The following is a 19,420-nucleotide window of genomic DNA, read 5'->3' as shown; positions in this document are numbered from 1 at the left end:
GCGATCACCTGTCCTTAACAGTATATCCTATTACCAGCAAATATGTCATACACCGCATATTGTAACATATAAACATACATGCACTGTACGGGACAAATGTCTTTTCTTGCTACTATATACTCATATACTCATTCTTAGTGAGACTTTCAAACATCACAGAAACCAATGACTACTACTAGGACCAGAATTTTTTGGGGAGGGAAAACAGATTTAACATACTTTTACCTCAAGAGTATCTTATGTCTATGTAGCATGCTCATGAATTTTAATTAGAGAAGGCACGCTAACAACAGCAAGACGAGCAAAAAACACTTGGTAATCAGATTAAAACTTGTGCCGTGTGCATTCATGAATATCAATTATAGCAGGCAGCCTGTGTGAAGTACAAGTTGTGTTATATAGCGCTATGTAACGTCCTTTCGTGTACCTTGCTATTCACACTCATTATTAATGTAACAGTGGGGGGTTGAAGTAGTGCTAACTGACCATGCCAAACGCCTGTCAGGCTTTTGGCTCAGTCATTTAGACCGCTGGTGTTGTGATCCTGAGGACCCGGGTTCGATTCCCGGGTCGGTCAAGATATTTGTATATATTGTTTATTTCTGTTCTACTCGCCCCTCTGACTTCTTACATTAATATTAATAATTTGTAAATTGGACCTAGCTGCACATTAAATGACAATCTGATTAATTTTCGCAACCACATCTGTTTACATGTACCCCTCTCTGCTATTCGCCTAGACAATAATCAATTCTGTATGATATGAAAAAAAAGGATGGAGGGACTCATGTGCATCTATTCAATGTAGCACGACTGAATGATGATGATATGAAAATATAACTAGCTGCTATGTGTCATGAATACATCACATTTATTTCAATTTCCACCAGGAAAATGTGAGATAAAGCAACCACCATCCAATGGCTACTTCTCCAGCCGGGTGTACTATGGACAGCAGCTGGTCCATGGAGATACTGTGGAGGTAGCATGTAACACAGGCTATCGACTGGAGGGAGCAAGGCTGGTTCCATGTGACAACGGAACCTTCGCATTACCATCATGCAACCCCCGTATGTTACAATTCTGAGTCTTATGAAATTCATTCAGTGTAGTTATGTCGTTCACAAAATACTGTGCCTGATTACATGTTTGCATGTATAAAGGTACATAACGGCGAGTTATTTGTGCGAGTTTTTCCTCCAACCACAAGCCCTTTCTCCGCGCAATTCCGTGGTGACAATCATAGCGATATAATGTTTTTAGCACAGCAAAAGACACAAAAAGGATACACAACAGAAGTGGCAAAGGTAAGCTGTACTAGCAACATGTAACTGGGAAAGATGATGAGTTGATCATTTTGTCAAATTAGTATCGCCTGAGAAAGCGTAGTAAACGAGGCGGTATCATGTTGATGTCAACACTCATACAACGTACTTCAGTCGGACATCCATCCAATATTTGTCTTGCTGAATCTGTTTTTGGCTTGTTAGTTCAGGAGCTAAAATGACGACAAATGTATCCTTGTTTCAGGCCCGTGTGACGACATACCTGACATTGTTCATGGTGAAGTAGATGTGACAGGCCTGGCCCATGGCAGCCTGGCCACTTTCCGCTGTGTTCGCGGCTTCCGACTGGATGGTGCCCCACAGACAAGGTGTTATCTTGGAACCTGGAAAACACTGCCTTCCTGCAAACCTAGTATGTCGACATGTACCTATTTGGGCTTACTTAAGCATTTCACTTCTAAGGAAAGGCAAATTTGGTCACATATTCTCCATTGATTCAGACTGCTGTAGGTTAATTACAGACATGCATATGTACACTGTGCAGCACAGACATGCGTACAGGTACCCTGTATGCCATGGGTAATGTGGCTGCTTTGTACGTTTAAGTTCTACATGACATTTTACGATGCCATGATTAGTAAACAGGATAATTTTAACAATTTTTGTAGCAGTGTGCATGTCAGATAGATTGTTTCATGGGAAGGATCTACAGCTACGTACTTGGCCCAACCTGCACACCGACATACATGTACGAGAGGCCAACATCACTGTCTGAAGATGAATACAGTGGTGGAGAAATAAGATGTGATGATGATGATATTCTTATGTTCGTAACCGACAGTGATATAGGTATATGTACTGCCGAATGTAATTTTCATGGTGTTTTTTCTATCAGTCTTGTGCCCTCCACTTGATGAGATAGTGAACGACGCCCAGATCCGTCTGCTGAGAGATAGTTCGTATGAAAGCTTCTTCCAAAAGGATGACCTAACCCAAGGAGCAGAGGTCCTCATATCATGTGCACCCGGCACCACGCTTCAGGGGCCACGGAAGGCTGAGTGTGACAACGGCCAATGGGTGTACAGAGAAGGGCAGGGACAGCCCGTCTGCTCCCCAGGTAAAACACCTGAATGGCTATTTGCTCACTGACAGGGACTCTTACCAGGCCTTGGGAGTAACTCATGGACACTCTTGCTTTTTCTCATTCATTTTTTTAGTTTTGCTGTCACCTGCTGGGTGTCACATGCTATTGAAATGTTAACAACTATTTGAATTACTATTAGCAGTGCTGCATGTACAAGAATGGGGTTGAATTGCCTGGTAACCATCTGAGCTACTGTCGTGGCGCGTTGACACACCCAAACCCCTATATAAGTTAAGCAACGTGCAGTCCAGACAGTACTTGGATGGGAGATAAGAGGAAGGGTATGGAAGTTAAATACACTAGACTACCTGTGGACTAGCCCCCTGCTGTAGTGACCTATGTGTGACCCTGGGGTTATAAAACGGAGATGGGTGCCGGGCTTGACACATCACACAGTGATGTTTGAGCAACATTAGCTTTAGCTAACCATCTGCCATACATGTAATCTGGGAAGTGTTTTCAGAACTGGTAGTGTTGTCCAGCAGCGCAGGTCAGCTAGCACTCACGGATTTATGGGGTGGGAGTTCACATTAATTACAGTATCATAACACAGTATTTACAGTGTATCTGCGACCCCCTTGATCAATAGAAGTTTGGGCACAAAATAGTACATACAAGTCAGAATATTAAATTTGTTGAGATGACGAGACCGATAAGTGGTCTACACCTGTGCTCTGCTACCAAAGCATGAATTCCCAGGGATGGGCAATAACATTGAATTCGACCGATTATCAGGAGTTGACGTCGGCTCACTTGACACCAAACCCAAATCACTCAGAATTAGATTATGGGCCAGCAATATACATGTAGAAGAAAAAGTGAACCAGAATAATAAATTTGTTGAAGTACTTGTGAGACCAACAAGCGCTACGGTCTACACTTGTGCTAGGCGCCGAAGTGCAATGTTGGAAATACCTCATCAACCATTTGGATTTCTGTTCTAAAACTTGGTACAGTTCTACATCTTGACTAGTTTCATTGTTTGAATGAAAAGAAATCCAGGGTCAGTGTCGTTTAAGATAGCATAACACAGTATTTATCGGCCACCCCATGGTAGTTTGGCGTGTGTCACAGTCTTGAATGAGCCATTGAAATGGAAAATTGGTCTTGTATAACTTATACAACTGTATAACTGTCTTCATATTGTCTGCCATAGATCCGTGCCCAGGAAATGGCGTCAACACTCAGAATGACCACCCTGATGATGTTGGACATGGTGAGAGAGTGACATTCCAATGTGCTGAAGGTTTTGAGGTGGCGCCTGGACAAACACAGACAACCCTGACCTGTGAGAGAGGACGATGGATGCCACAGAGTCCTACGTGCACTGAAGGTAACTGCAATGTCTGAATTCAGTAATAGCCTTGGTTATAGCATTACACCTAGTTGACATAGTTATCACGCCTGCTACCAACCTCCCTACCTTCGTGGCATATGATAAATAAAGCATTGTGACAGCCTATGATGTGTGATCGGTTAGACATACGTTTCTTTTCCTCTGATTCTTTTCATTTTTCGTTACACATGTAACTATTCATGACTATTGGAGCCTGGCGGACAAAGCCATTCAGTCATGGGGCCTTGAATAGGCACTAGGCGACCAACGCAGCCCACCCCATCGATTCCGGAAACCCCGTTGCAACCTGTTCGGTGCCTAAGCATTTGCACGAACCCTATGAGATTCGGAACAAACTTTGCTGACTATGCTAAATTTAATGACATTTCCGTCAGAGAAAAGCATTTTTGATGGCGACAAGTCGTCGGCACCGGAGGCGCAAGCCGTCGCAAGAGGTGTCCATAGAAAAATTTGAAATCCTGACCATCTGAATGTCATTTCCTGCATTTGACGGGCATATTTTTCTCGTAAACTTGTAAACGATCGCCCTCCTTTGAGGCCAAAAAAATCTTTCAGTGACTCTCCCCCAGTGCACCAGCACCCCCGGTAAATATCGTCCAGTCCCTAAATTGACACTCCATGACTATTTTTTTCTGAACAAGCCTGGTGTCCATTACCAAAGAAGACAGACCATGGGGCATTCAGACCAGAAGTCCAGTTTGTGGCCAGTGGTGGAGATATTGAACTTGTCTGTGATGACAACTATAAACCGTCACAGCAATCAGGAAAGATACGCTGTCATCAAGGAACGTGGTCAACACACCTCCCAAGTTGTCTGTATCATCCAGGTAAATATGCTGCTCATCATCAATCTTCATTTACAGTGTATTATCATTATACTGTATAATTTGTGAATCATCTTGCCATACCTTGCAGTTTGATGCTTATTACACATCGTTTCCAAAGATTTAAATTTCTTTGCTCAACTTTATTATGTCTCCGAGATCTAAGACATAATTGAATTCGATTCAGTACAATGAACTCTTGCCATCCTTACTAGAACCATGTATATTGCCTGGTCTACAACATGGCACGTACATTGGGAACATCCAGGCAGGAAACCAACTCGGTCACCAGGAAACAGTCAACTACAGATGCAGCCAAGGTCCTGGCCAAGTCATGACATCCCGGTGCTTTGAAGGAAACTGGAGAAGCCATCCTCCTCACTGCACTCAAGGTGTGTAGAAATGCATTCAAATAGCTGTCACTCACATGTACTGTATATCAGAAAGGTGTAGAAACAGACAGAAACAATATCCTAGCTCCCGGGATTTGAACCTGCGCCGAAACCGGGCGGCCAGACCACAAACCTGCAGAGCAAACCACTATGCCAAAAGCCTCAGAGCCGTTTTGCATGGTCGGATTGGCAGTGCTTGAACCCTACTGTTACATTACACCGTCTTGTCAAGATTCGTCCTCGAAACTCCGGATGGTCTAATACACAGGCACATTCACAGAAGACCCACCTACAAGTGCTACAAGACCGACAGGCAGACTGACAAACGCACCAAGTACTAACATGTTTCTGTTATGGACGTAATAAGTATGAAGCACGGAACAGGACCTTGATGTAATTTTATAATTTATGATATGGCTTACACGCTTCATCGTGTTGACAACATGAACAGCTGGTCACAGCTGGTCACAGATGTTGACATATTTCGAGCAAGGTGAACAACTGTCAACTTGTGTGTATGGTAAAATCATAATCCAACATATTTCGAGAAAGGTGAACAACTGTCAAAGCGGCCCTGGACCAAAACACCGTAAGACGAACAAATTGTAGGGGTGATATTTTTATACATACATAATAAAACCAGCAGCCGCGAAAAAAAGTGCATCATCGTCAACCTCAGTGCAGAGGCTTGCCAAACAATGTACGTATGCGACAACGGGGTCATGCAGATACGGATGCGAACGCGAATAACTTTGACGATCAGATAAAACCACGTATCTGCTTGACAATATCAATTACCGCATTACCCATATACAGGAGATATGAACAAATATACCGGAAGACGAACATTTTGTAGGGATGTTATTTTATGATATCCATAATAAAACCACCTGCCGCAAAAAAAAAACTCACGTGCATCATCGTCAACCTCAGTACAGAGGACCTACCAAACCAGGTTACCCTCTGGTCACAGACTAATAACACTCTTCAGTACAACAGACCATAAGAGCAGGACATGTCTTTGATGGCATTGCTGATTGCCATTTCTCACATTTCACCAGGACACACTGTAGCACTTTATTGACAAGACTTGTGTGATTCTTAAACATGCTTCAGGCTAAATGCCCAAATAGGGACTTCTGACTTACCATTTCACTAGAAGCACATATAACCCATACCAGTAACATACCAGTCAAGCTTCGACTTCTGGCTACGCAATGTAGATAGCGTGTGTCACTACATTGTGTATTTGTAGCGTTCATTTGGTCTCTTTTGAGATTCAGTATAACCAAGTCTGTCTGACAAAAGAAGTAAGTATTTTGGGTAAGCCTAGGATGATCTTTCTTTAATGGTGATATTATGAATCTTTCTGTAGTTTCTTCTTGATTCATGGTAAACTCAGACATTACTCCCGATTGCAATCTTGTCAATCTAGTACATTCGATCCAACACAGGTGGCGACATTCTTATTGTTTTTTTAGATATAAGTTATACTCTCACTGCATGGTTCGATGAAGTGTATGTTATATGATAATGTACAGGTATCTGTTGAACACTGATTCTGAGTAGTCTTGTATCCATCCTATTCAAGATCTACTTAGCTCCTCTGATCACTTCCTTGCAGAATATACTGGCCCTGAGGAATGATTGACATTAAGATATTTTCATAAAATATATGCAGGCATTTTTAGCCAGACCTAAATATCTGAAATGTTTATACCTTAGGATTACTGGTGCTGCATTGGTACATTTCTTTAAATCGATTTATTTGAATTGTTGTTTTTCTCATGTGGTGGTATTATGGCATCTGGCGGAATTGATGTTTTGCCTCATACAATGATAAATTATAAGTTAAAAGATAGGGGTCAAAACCATCAACTTGGTATGTTTTCTAGACTGCAAAGCTGGATACACCTTCTTCCATGATGGTTGTTATAAGATATCCTCTGATGTCAAAACACACCGTGAGTCCAGAGACAGCTGCCGAAGGGACGGTGCTGAACTGGTGGCAGTCAGAAATCGGGCCGTGCATGACTTCCTCGTCGGACGCCTTCATGCCGCACAGTACTGGATAGGGCTGCGGGACTCTGCTCAGGAGGGCAGCTGGCTCTACTCTGATGGCTCACCGCTGGGCAGCTTTAACATGTGGGGCAGTGGACAGCCTGATGGGAACTGGTTTGGAGATGAGGACTGTGTTGCCATGCACAAAACTGATGCATACAAATGGCATGACTTTTACTGCCACTACAAGCGTCGCTACATTTGTCAATATCATGTTACAATACTCAGTGAGTACACCACCATCAGACATCCTTGTGCATGTACCATCACAGCAGCAACATCTCTGTCACAGTATTTATCATCAGCGTACATGCATTTCTACATTACTAAAAAGTTATTAAATACTCGTAATATAGCCGCTGCCTAAAGATATCTACATTCCAAATTAGATATGGAGCTTTCTTTCAGAATTTGAAGGTTTGCTTTTCCTGATAAATCTACTGTCTTTCCTGAAATGCCCGTATATTGTGCACCGTGCCAGACATTCCTTCATGTTTTGTGCAGGGGATGACCTGGACCTTAACGGGTTTGAGAAGTTTTCGGATGCAGCATTACTTGGACACAACAACGTTATACATCAGGATACAAAGGTGGAGGAGTGTGCCAACCAGTGTCGACGTGAGGTCAAGTTCAACTGTCTGTCATTTGACTACAATGAGGCGGACAGAGTGTGTCAGCTGAGCTCTGAGAACAGATGGACGGTTGGTGGCGACTTTGAGAGGAATGCTGTAGGTTGGGACCACTATGAGAGAAGTATGCATATTTATTATTATTATCTACCAAATTTGACACCAAAGATGATTCATAAGATGAAGGAAGTCTTTGTGGGGACTTTAAGGGGACGTCATGCCTGCCAGTGGGGAATTACCTATATGATATCATGAGTAAAGTAAAGTAAAGGATAAGAGTCAGAATGAGGTGTCCTGAACACTGTATCTACTCTGCCCTACAATGTATCCTACAGGTGTGCCATGTGAACCTCCCATCATCAACAGTGAAGTGGTTTCCTTCTTCAGAGGAAAAGAAATCCAAATGAACACAGCTCCTCAGTTTGTGCAAAATGACATGATCGTGTCCAGGTGCTTCGACATTGGCAAGTACACATTGCGAGGTTCCGTGGTTCGCACGTGCTTAAATGGGAGGTGGAACGACACAGACCATCCATCCTGTGGTAAGTTAATGATAATAGCAACCTAACGTTACATCACAACGCCAGATATTGACATCACAGATGCGTTTCTTCTACATACTATCTGTAAACATGTCCCACAAAATGCAATTTTCACCCTCCCTATAAGTATAAGCAAGAACATGATTAGTAAGAGAGAGAGAGAGAGTCAGAACAATTGCGCGAGTGATGATGTCACGGTGGCATGGTAGTGAGTCAAGTCAAGGATCAGGACAGAGGCATGATGTTGCGGATATGATAGGCTTTATTCACAGCTCTGGTACACACGTCTTTCTCTCTCTCTGTCTCTCGATCGAATGCCCTTCCCAGATATGTGTCCCTTCTCAAAACCCAGTACATCTGCTCTCAATTACCCGGGTGACACTCCCCACACCAGGGGTGATCACTCACTCCCCACACCAGGGGTGATCACAGAGTGATCACGATGTCACCTCGTGACACCTCACCCCTCATCTTTTTGAAAACAATTTCCACATTGTTGACAGCTGTTAACCATTATTGATTACCGGGACATTTATCATGAAGATGATGACCGCCTTTTTTTATATATATATATATATACATACTAATTCTTCTACAATGCGATGAAGTTATCATGAAAAGGTAAAAGAACAACAACATACTCGTACAGGTCAGCGTCATTCCGACATTCACAAAACAACAACAAAAACATAACAATTAACAACAACAAAAGTTCATCAATGGTTGCCAGGTGTCCCGCGCCAACTTCCTCCTCGGCGGCCGGCTTGCGCACTTCCGGGTGTGTCCCGGAACCACAGAGAAACGACAGGAACTCCTCTGCCCTTCGGGAAGAGGCTTGTCTTGTCCACAGAGGCCTCCCGGCTAGATGCTCCCACGACGACGACTCCTATACGACGTCGGACCCTCGGGGCGTCGTTGTCTGCCGAGTCGTGCTGTGGAGTCTCGCCTGTAGAGGTTGGGGTCGGACAGGACAACGCAAAGCAACCACTGACGCACATACACCGGTCTCCTAACCTCGACACCTCACCTACGTCTCAACTCTTCTCTACCACTGCTCTTGCCTCTACCTCTCGACATACATATCCTCAATACATAAACACAAACATACAGACTTTCTGACAACTACATGTACATGAAACGCCGGACACCCCTGACCTGCTATGGAAACATCATACGAACTACACATTACTATCCCGGGGAGTAAAACCCATATGTTCTATCTATAACAATTCCATCTCTATCTGTCTATCTTACATCTAAACTGACCCATCTGGTGACTCCCCCCCACTGACTTCCGCCACGTCCGCATGATACTCGCTGCTCAGCTAATCTATACTGTATTCCTGATAGCGCTGACATAATTTATCTAACATTGGTTGCCTACATTCTAACAAATCTAAAACTACTACAACAAAGCTGAACAAAGTAAGTAACAGAACTAGGCCGGTGTGCACGGTGCGCCAATGATACTATGCGAGCCCACCGACCTTCCTCCCGTGTCTCTCTCTGCCCGGGCCGGGCGCTCTTCCTCCGGTCACCGCCGCGTGGCCGTCCTGCCCCTGCCCTGCTGCCGCGCCCGCCGTGTGGCCGTACTCCGCTCCCCTCGCCGCTGCTGTAGGCCATTACTGTCGCGGTCATCATGATCACAAATCGCTTCGAGTCAGTCTGCATCTCTCGGACGCCTCCCCTCCTGCTTCCTCTCGCTCGCCTCGGCCACCGACACTCCCTCGCCGCCTTGCCCCTAGCTGGTCAACCCTGCGGGCTCGGTACTCCGGGCCGGCGCTCTCTGAGTCGAAGTCAGCCTGCGTCTCTGTACACCTCCCGTTTGCCTCTGTCCCGTCCGTTGAACCTGACTCACCCCAGCCGTACTACCAGATGTCACGGTGGCATGGTAGTGAGTCAAGTCAAGGATCAGGACAGAGGCATGATGTTGCGGATATGATAGGCTTTATTCACAGCTCTGGTACACACGTCTTTCTCTCTCTCTGTCTCTCGATCGAATGCCCTTCCCAGATATGTGTCCCTTCTCAAAACCCAGTACATCTGCTCTCAATTACCCGGGTGACACTCCCCACACCAGGGGTGATCACTCACTCCCCACACCAGGGGTGATCACAGAGTGATCACGATGTCACCTCGTGACAATAATACAAAACTGTAAGTCCTTTTCATCCTTTTGATGTTGGTGATTCCTGCATTATGAAATTCTAATGTTAAACTTTTTTTAAACATTAGTTTTGACACAACTGTATTTCCAGCTTACTAATACAATGTACATTATGTATGTCCACTTCTCAACTTTCCTTCTTGCAGTAAAATTCCTTTTTATCAGACTGTTCCAAACCAAAATACCATGTGTATTGTTCAGCACTGAAATGTTAAAGCAATTATATCTTGTAACCTGATATTTCAGATGAATCCCCTGTAAGGATAGGATTCAGGACAAGCCGAGGGCAGTTCTTCGTTAGGAACCAGACAGAGCATGGACACTTTGTCGTATACCCTGCTGGAGTCTTCTACCTGGACTGTGACCCATTACCTGCCAACTATGGTTACCAGGTGTTCCAGAAGGATGGCCAGGATGTGTACCCACATATAGTAAGACGGATAGGTGAAGAATACCGAGATGACTCTGGCCGCATCAAACTTGTGTGGTCGCGCAGAGGAAGGCAGTACTACAGACGACTGATCTTTAACCCTCCTCAGCTACAGGATACTGGGATCTACACATGTTACAGTGATAAATATCCACAGGTCTCACACAGTGTCAGAATTAACATTCAAGGTGTGCTTTCTGACAGGTCTTTTGCTTCCTTTACAATAGTTTTGTATATCTGTCTGATTTGATAACTGAGTTTACTGCTTGACTCAAACCTACAAAATTAATCAAGCCATTTTGTATATTGCACAAAGTTCTTTCAGTTATAAATGTAACATGTAATTATAACAGCTAGAAAGCTTGTCGTGATTGGTAGATGATCCAAGTTTAGAAATTTTGATCAAAAACCAAAATACCATGATTGTTCCATATTTCAATGATGTGGACAGGCAGTATTTTTAACTACAGCTTTCTGTTCTGATCTGTTCTATTTGATATCAGCAGTAGGCAGTGTTGTAAATGGCTGTGTGTAATAGGTTGAATTTAAGATTATATATTCTTCATTTGCCCACTAATGATGGCACATGGTGACAATAATGTGGAGTCTGGCATATGGTATACAGAAAGGGTCACTGCCCATTTTTGGCACTGAATGTGGCCAGGACAACTTTTGATTAACTAATTATTTTGATTTCACATGTTATTCAGAGGTGACGTGCCAAGATCCGGGTATCCCAGCATACAGCAGGAGGAGTGGAAGTTCATACTATGTCAACAAATTCATCATGAATGAGCACGTGACCTACTCATGCCAGGAGGGCTTCCGACTGCAGGGTGTTCCTAACCTCTGGTGCAGGTGGGACGGCACATGGTCGGACAACCCACCCACTTGTGCAGGTACAAAGAAATAGACAACGGTTACAGTTACGTGATTAAAAGGAAAGGGCAAATATTATGTACATTGTGAGTGAATTCAGTTAGATGTGAAGGAAGGACCAGTCTGTTCGATTGAGACCATTCAGTCTCGACCATTATGATACAGTAGCTATGACAACAAGGTCAATGTTTGTTGCCAAATGAAAAGGTGAAAATAAGGTCTACTATGCAGCATTGAGTAAATCCCGAGGTACAGTTATATCATACTTCGGATATACAGTACCTGATGTTCAAGATAACATTACTGGAAAGATCTTGAAAACATATTTTTGCATGTTTAGCAATGCTCACTCACTAACTATGATTGGTTTGCATTGTAGTAAAAACGATCCTCTGTAGGTTGTACCTCCGGGTGATGTGATAAGGATTTTATTGGAAGCAGAGAGCAGATTATTCACTGATACTATACCTGTTGCTCGCAGCGATGGTGAGCTGTCCTGTGCCCTCTGTGCCTGACAATGGTGAGATGAGGGGACAGACCTTCTTTGCCAACAGCACCGTGTCTTTCAGCTGTGAGCCAGGCTTTATCTTGAATGGCCCCAAACAGATCACATGCCTCACCAGTGGACATTGGTCAGACAGTTTCCCGACATGTGATGTCCTCAGTAAGTGCAACCTTCTTTACTAAGATATCAAATGGTTTGGGTTTTGCTACTACTCTTCTAACATTTTAAAAGTAACGAAGCTGTGATCAATACATGATGATGAAGGCTAGACGATGTTTTAAACAACAGACATATTGTACTGTCATGTATACATCCTTCCTTTCCAAAGGAAGGATTGTGGATAGATCTGACAAAGTTGATTTTATTTTCCAGTGAACAACTATTACCAAGAGGTGTAGTTGTTAGAAGGTCATGAGATATTGACCATTGTCTGTTTAACACTTGACTTAATGAATTCCTTAGCATGAAAGTTCATCTGTGTTGGTAGAATACATTATAGAGAATTGCTAAACTTTCGTTCCAACACAAAGATAATGTAGGGACTTACCCCTAAATTTTCGGTCGATCCCCGTCGACCTTGTTCACAGAATGACCCTTTCTCGCTCCAGCAGTGACGGCAGGAAGACACCACTTTTGCAGGAGGGGGTCATAAATATCAGAAAGTCTATGTCACCCCCCGTCTCTGTTGAGTGTGGGCCGATGACCTCTGATGTGCCACTTCATTAGTGCAGTGGTTACCGTCCGCAGCTCCGAAAAAGTATCTTCTTCGCACGAGGAGTGAAGGGGGCCTTGCACATCAGAGCTCATCGGCCCACACTCAACAGAGACGGGTGGCGACATAGACTTTCTGATATTTATGACCCCCTCCTGCAAAAGTGGTGTCTTCCTGACGTCACTGCTGGAGTGAGAAAGGGTCATTCGACGGAGATCGACCGATAGAAAATTTAGGGGTAAGTCCCTACATTATCTTTGTGTTGGACCGAAAGTTTAGCAATTCTCTATAATTATTGAATTCCTGTTCTTTTGTTTTGTTTTCCGTTAGACTACGAGTGTCCTGCGCCAGAACATTCTGAGAATGTGGTGAATACTCGCCCAAAAGCAACCTACAATGTCGGGGATACCATCACATTTCAGTGCAAGCCCAACTTTGTTCTTACTGGAGAGGAGATTCTGCGGTGCATGGCTGATTTGACATGGTCTGCAGACGTTCCTGAATGCCACGCTGAGATTGATGGTAATTTCATTATCGTGTCCAACTAACTAACAAATACTTCAAGGATAACTTCAAGAATAATCAATGTCAGAGAAATGTGTTCCTTTGCTCTACTCCATTGCTCTTTTCAAAGTACACTTTGTTGCAATAAGATCAGCGCTCAGAATAATTAGTAGAATAGTAAGACTGTGCTTTTGAACTAAAGTTGTCAGTGCAGTAAGTGTTAAATTATGATTATCTAGAATCCTCGTCAAGACCACGCCCACGGACGTTATGTGGAGATCGTGTGTGCAATGAGTGGGAGAAGTGTGTCAATACAACATCCTCACATCGGAGATGCATCTGCATTCGTCCCCAAGACTGCCCCAGAGGTGGGATGAGGTAAGCTAAGCGTCCAGTAAATTATTTGGTTAATTTTCAATCGGTTTCCATATTTGGTTGTACCTCGCGAGACCTCCTGTGCTGTGCTGATAGTCCGTATTACGTGAGTCCGGATTACATCCGGGTACTACGGGATCATAGTTTGTGGCATAAAGCGGGGAATTGGAAAAATTAGCGGTCAATGTCATCGTAAAATCCTGTTATGGCCGTTACAGACCATTTTCTAGAAATACAACACCAAGAAGAGCTGGGAAATGGAAATTCCCGCCATCTTGAGCACTGTTCCCTCACCTCAACCTGTAAGCACATGTAAGCACATGCCGATGTATCCGTATTAATTTTTGCATCATTACGGGGCCTAGAGTACGAGTGAAAATTGGTATTCTGGAAGTGTCCATTCTTGAAAAGGGGATCAAAATTTTTGAAAACTAATTTTTGGAATAGTATGATTTTGGATGATTGGTCAATTTCTGCAAAAAGTTGTTTTGGAACCGTCCATGTTTATTGCATTTGGAGGGAGATGGAGTCAGTCAGTGATGGAGTGAAATATACTGTAGTTGCTGCGGAGCAAATGCATATCGCCCTTTCTACTTTGAAGTTTAACTTTTGCTTTCCGTTTGCTTTCCATTTTTTGTACAAAGTTGTTTTTTTGTCAAACCACTGAGTAAGACGTACAATCTGTGTGAATCATTTGTTGTTCTTCCACTTCCTTCCACTTCCAAACGTTCCTTGACTTGCATTTCTGGCAGGGTGTGCAGCAAGGATGGTACAGTGTTTGAGAATCAGTGCAGGCTGATGGCTGCGGACTGTCTGCCTAACTACAGCTTCGAGTTCTCCCACATCACAGAAGATGGTGAATGTACAGGTGAAGGCATTTAAACACACTTGTCTACCCCTACACTTAAGTAATTTCATATGTGAGCACTTCATGTTCTATTTCATGTTTACTTCCTTAACACTTGATACAATGAATGTTTCAAGAAAAACTTAAGATTTTAAAGTAAAATTGCAGCATTGTTATATAGACTCATTAACTTATCCTGTTGTTCCCACAGTTGATGAAACACAGGGAGCAAGTGGGGATGCATCCTTCAGCGCAGGTGGAGGGGCACATCTAGGTATATATTGGCCTGTATTTAGCTTGTTAGAAAGCAAAAACGCACAATAAAAGTCTTCATTCATTCATTTATTATCTCACTTCTATACTAGTAATCATGGTACACTTATAAATGTATCCATGCAGTGTCTTCGCACTTCATACTCGTAACCCAAAATTTGCCCTTCTGGCATGTACATCATGATATATTCGACTGAAAACTCATCTGTGTTGAAAGAATCTATAGTTACGAAGTTGAGCTTTGTTCCAACACCAAGGAAACATTCACCATGACTTTTCGGTCGATCTCGGCGAGCTTCGAATTCGTCAAATGTCTGATTTGCTTTGCTGACGTTCCGGCAGTCGGAAGTATGATGATTTTGGAAGAAAGCTCATCTTTAGTATGATCTGTGTGGGTGGAGCAACATGTCAGGAAGTCCTACTCTTCCAAATCCTTAAGATAGTAGTATGTCCTATGACTACTACTAGTATTAGATACCTTATTTTTCCCTTGCAGAGATTTATCCTGTGTACACCAGTGGTACTTGTGTAATGTATAAAGTGTGTTTATACACACTATAATTTCTAAAGGTATGATAATTTCAGATTGAATTGTGGTGCCATTATGAGTAATACACTAAATGAGTATTTTATTAACAGGTGGACGGGCAGGTGCAGCATTTGATCCTGTGCAGCCAACACCTGCTGATGAAGAATTGACGACTTTATCTGGAAGTGAAGAAATCTTCTCTGACTTAAGGATACCAGATACGAATGGGCAGAGATAGAAGTTATGTTCCTTAAGTCTCCACACATAATATTGAAGACGTGTTATTTTGGTTTGGTTTGGCGATAACTGAATGAGTACAAAGTACATATAGTCTCAATTCAAAGATTGTGTTTTAAGAGGCAGACAAATTGTTAATATCTGAAGTAATACATATTTGCATACATGCCATAATTTGTGTCAAGGGCTCTATGACAAACATCAGTAGAAGTATTTTGCAACAAAAATATATAAATATGTATGTACAGTATCGTCTTTGATGTAACAAATAGACAGTATAGTAAAATTCCATTTCCAATGATATAGTGGCCTGTTGAATTGTTTGTATTTCAATGATTTGTTCTGTTCTGAAATACAGCAAAGTTATATAGCTGGACCGCATCGCTTTGGGATTTGGGGATTCCGTGCATTTAACAAAAGTGTGCGGTAATCAGTTGAATGTGCAATCAACTGTATTTCAATGGCAAGATGAAATATTGAATATTGACCAGGTATCAATAATTGTTGGCCAACAATTTATAATACGCTTATCATATATAGAGTGACATCTATTTCTTAATTAGCATCATATCATATATTTTTTCTTATTTACTTAAAGTTCACCGCAAAACAAGGCTGTTGGAGCCACTTAGACGTTTTGGGTTACAATACTGTATTGTGAAGAAAGATGTGTGTTAACCCTTGACTTAAACAGTTGTAGATTGTATCCCATGGGAAAGCAGGTCCGTGGAAGCTCATTCCATAGCGAAGTTGTTCTTGGAAAAAAGCTCTGAGCGTGGAACTTCCTCCTAGAGTATGGTAATACAACTTGATAACAGATGTACGGCTTGTAAACAAACTTTAGATGACACTTGTGTTCAAATTCAAATACTTTTCCCATGCAACTTTTCTTCTATGCCTGACTTACCATAGCCTGGTGAGACTGTTCTGTCAGAGGATGCAATAACACGCACGGATTGAGCTAGAGCCACTCCGAGACTAGAATGTACCTGAGTGTATCATATTTACCGAGAAATTAGACATTTTGTTGCCTCATATCCTTCTTCTGCAATGTGATTTTACAACTGTACATACACAAGTTCATACATTTTAGATTTGGTTTCAGTTTAGTTTTTCATCAGATGTTAGGTAGCAGAGAGGTGTCAAGGACTGTCAGAAAACCAACCGATCAGAAAACTTCACAATTTTCTACCATTACCTTGCAGATTGCTCTCACTCTCGCGCATCACACTGTACAAATCTAGTCTAGGCTGGGAGAAGTGTCTATCACGTGCAGAAAGGAAACAAATGTTAGTCTGGGGGAAAGTTACATTTCTTCCTCTTAAGTTAAAAGCTGTACAGTAACGTTAGTCCTCTGGCATTGTGACCAAACTGGCCCTGCCGCTGCAAGGAAACTCAAACTGATACCACTTCCAACTTACATTTAAGGGTATGCATCCCTTAAATATCAAGACCACAGCATAGCCATGGCTTAACACACTAAAATAAAAAGACCAACCGCAGTATCAAGTTCAACTACCAGGAGGCTTAAAATGGAGGCGCAAGCCTGAGCATCAGAAAGGCCACCACGAACCCATGCAAATACCACCGTGATCGCCAATTTTGTCATGTATAACCCATGTATAAAATATCATCGTGATCGCACGTTTTGTTCTGGATCCGGAGATATAACCATCAGTACAAAGTGAACGAGTGCAATGATAACAAAGTATAGTATCAACTTAAAACTCGAAATGCCGACATTTGCTTGAGAGCAAATACAGCATATTTCAGCCATCTCCCTCCCTATGCAAAAATAGACCGTTCCAAAATCACCCATTTGAAAAATCTCTTTTACTAATGACGATTTAACCCAAAAATTAATCTTACAAAATTCCCCAGTGCAAGAATGGACTCCAGTGAACCCTATGTGAATTTGCACAATAGACCAGTCCAGAAATACTCCAACTGAAAAGTTGGCCTTTTGAAGAAGAAACCAATCATTTACTACAGTGGTATTATAGCATTTTCCCATTAATCATGCAAATTAGAATTTTATTTGCATAATGCTAATCCATCAACTGACTTCTCTGTCTTATTCATAAATGCCACATGTTGCGATATCTAGTCCTATAATATAGAACAGGGCAGGTTTACACAATTTCATCAATAATTAAGCAAATTATATTCCGACTTGCATAATTGATATTTAGCTATATGTTAAATATCAATTATGCAAGTCGGAATATAAATCATATGATGATCCGTCTACCCCTTCTTGGGTTATTCCCTTTCAAAGCCTGACCCTAAACAGGTCACTGCAGTTCCAAAACAAGCCGCTAGAGGGCCTAAACCTGTACCACATACTCTCGGTCTCCAAAGCTATCTATCAGTAAACATCACGACCATAGCATGTTCAGGAACTCGAGATATCAAACCCGGAAGTTCCGCTGCAGTACCATAACAGATGCAGCAAGAAACAGCCATGACTTCAAGTACAAGAGTTACAAACCTAGGATTGATGTTTTTCAAAATTCGTATTTACCGAGAACTACCGTAGAGTGGAATTTGCTATCACCAAGCACAGTAGGGGCATCATCTATAGTTTTAAAGAACGCTTGCAGATAGATATGCAAAAGTTAGGTGTGACGGGTCCTTCGGTGTAATATAACCAGCTGCTGCCGCACCGCGTGCCTGCGAAGCTGGTGTGTTACGCCGAAGGGCGGATATCCCGGCTATATAGATACAGATACAGACAAGAGTTAGAAGACCTCAAACCTCCATGAAATATTCTGATTGTGCAAATGACTTGCATATCTGCATAATTTATGCTTGGTTATATACACCTTTGCATAACTTACACAGGTAACAATGTTGACAATCCAATCATTTACTACATTTACTACATGAATTAGGACACATGTGTACCAAGGTCACACACCAGGGGGCCCCAAATCGTCCTTGACCTTTGTCTTCCAAACACCTACCCACATACCAAATATCATTACAATCCATTCAGAGGTTCTAAAGTTAGGCTGACCACAAATATGCGGACACACGCACAGACAGACACACACACACACACACACACACACACACAGATACACATAGACACACCAAAAACTATACGTCCATTTTTCATGGAGGTAATAACAACACGTTAGGGGGGCCAAAATCTAATCGTTTCCAGGTCTCATCAAGACCTACCCATATACCAAATGTCAATACAATCCATCCAGTAGTTCTTGCTGGTCTTCTTAATCTACACACAAACACGCACACACAGAGACGCTACCGAAAACATACCCTTCTAGCGAAGGCAATTAGCAGCAAAAAGATACTTGACCAGACAACAGATTGAGGAAACCTGGCAGGAGACAATTTTGCTACTACAACAGGGGACGGATCAGAGTAACCTGATACATTGAAGGTGGCGTAGGCCCCTGCAACCCAGGAGACGGTGGTATATGTAAACTAAGACCTATCTATCATATGGTAACCCAAACACAACCATCAGCTGTATTCACAACCAAGCAGATATTGGTGGGGACACCCCAGCCACACAAACAGCCTCAACCTACAGTATCAAGTTTAAACACAATGAGACCCAAATTCAACCTGACCATCAGGTGACCACCAGCAACCCATGTACCAAATACCATCACAATCACGCGTTTTGGAAGTACAGTGCACGCCCCACACATACACAAAAGGCATACTGCAGAGTCAAGTTCAAACACCAGGAGGG

At 42.6% G+C, this 19,420-nt stretch overlaps 1 protein-coding gene across 3 annotated transcripts in view; it reads left to right on the top strand.

The window, feature by feature from the left end:
• The window catches only part of LOC118420751 (sushi, von Willebrand factor type A, EGF and pentraxin domain-containing protein 1-like), a 30,856-nt gene extending 14,279 nt beyond the window's left edge, over positions 1-16,577 (top strand). Inside the window, exons 8-24 of one of the 3 annotated variants that reach the window (XM_035827717.1) lie at positions 891-1,070; positions 1,531-1,698; positions 2,182-2,403; positions 3,587-3,763; positions 4,429-4,614; positions 4,827-5,003; positions 6,899-7,291; positions 7,569-7,817; positions 8,029-8,235; positions 10,649-11,020; positions 11,543-11,731; positions 12,193-12,375; positions 13,259-13,450; positions 13,672-13,810; positions 14,560-14,681; positions 14,866-14,928; positions 15,567-16,577. In XM_035827717.1, coding sequence (XP_035683610.1) covers positions 891-1,070; positions 1,531-1,698; positions 2,182-2,403; positions 3,587-3,763; positions 4,429-4,614; positions 4,827-5,003; positions 6,899-7,291; positions 7,569-7,817; positions 8,029-8,235; positions 10,649-11,020; positions 11,543-11,731; positions 12,193-12,375; positions 13,259-13,450; positions 13,672-13,810; positions 14,560-14,681; positions 14,866-14,928; positions 15,567-15,694 — 3,347 coding nt within the window. In that variant the 3' untranslated portion in view covers positions 15,695-16,577. The remainder of the gene's footprint in view (positions 1-890; positions 1,071-1,530; positions 1,699-2,181; positions 2,404-3,586; positions 3,764-4,428; positions 4,615-4,826; positions 5,004-6,898; positions 7,292-7,568; positions 7,818-8,028; positions 8,236-10,648; positions 11,021-11,542; positions 11,732-12,192; positions 12,376-13,258; positions 13,451-13,671; positions 13,811-14,559; positions 14,682-14,865; positions 14,929-15,566) is intronic. The other 2 variants (XM_035827718.1, XM_035827719.1) reach the window with 2 other exon arrangements.
• Positions 16,578-19,420: the final 2,843 nt, after the last annotated feature.

This window comes from Branchiostoma floridae, chromosome 8, assembly GCF_000003815.2.
Source record: "Branchiostoma floridae strain S238N-H82 chromosome 8, Bfl_VNyyK, whole genome shotgun sequence".
Classification (NCBI taxonomy): Eukaryota; Metazoa; Chordata; class Leptocardii; order Amphioxiformes; family Branchiostomatidae; genus Branchiostoma; species Branchiostoma floridae.
Note: the sequence above shows the minus strand (reverse complement) of the source record. Positions and strands in the feature narration are given on the sequence as shown.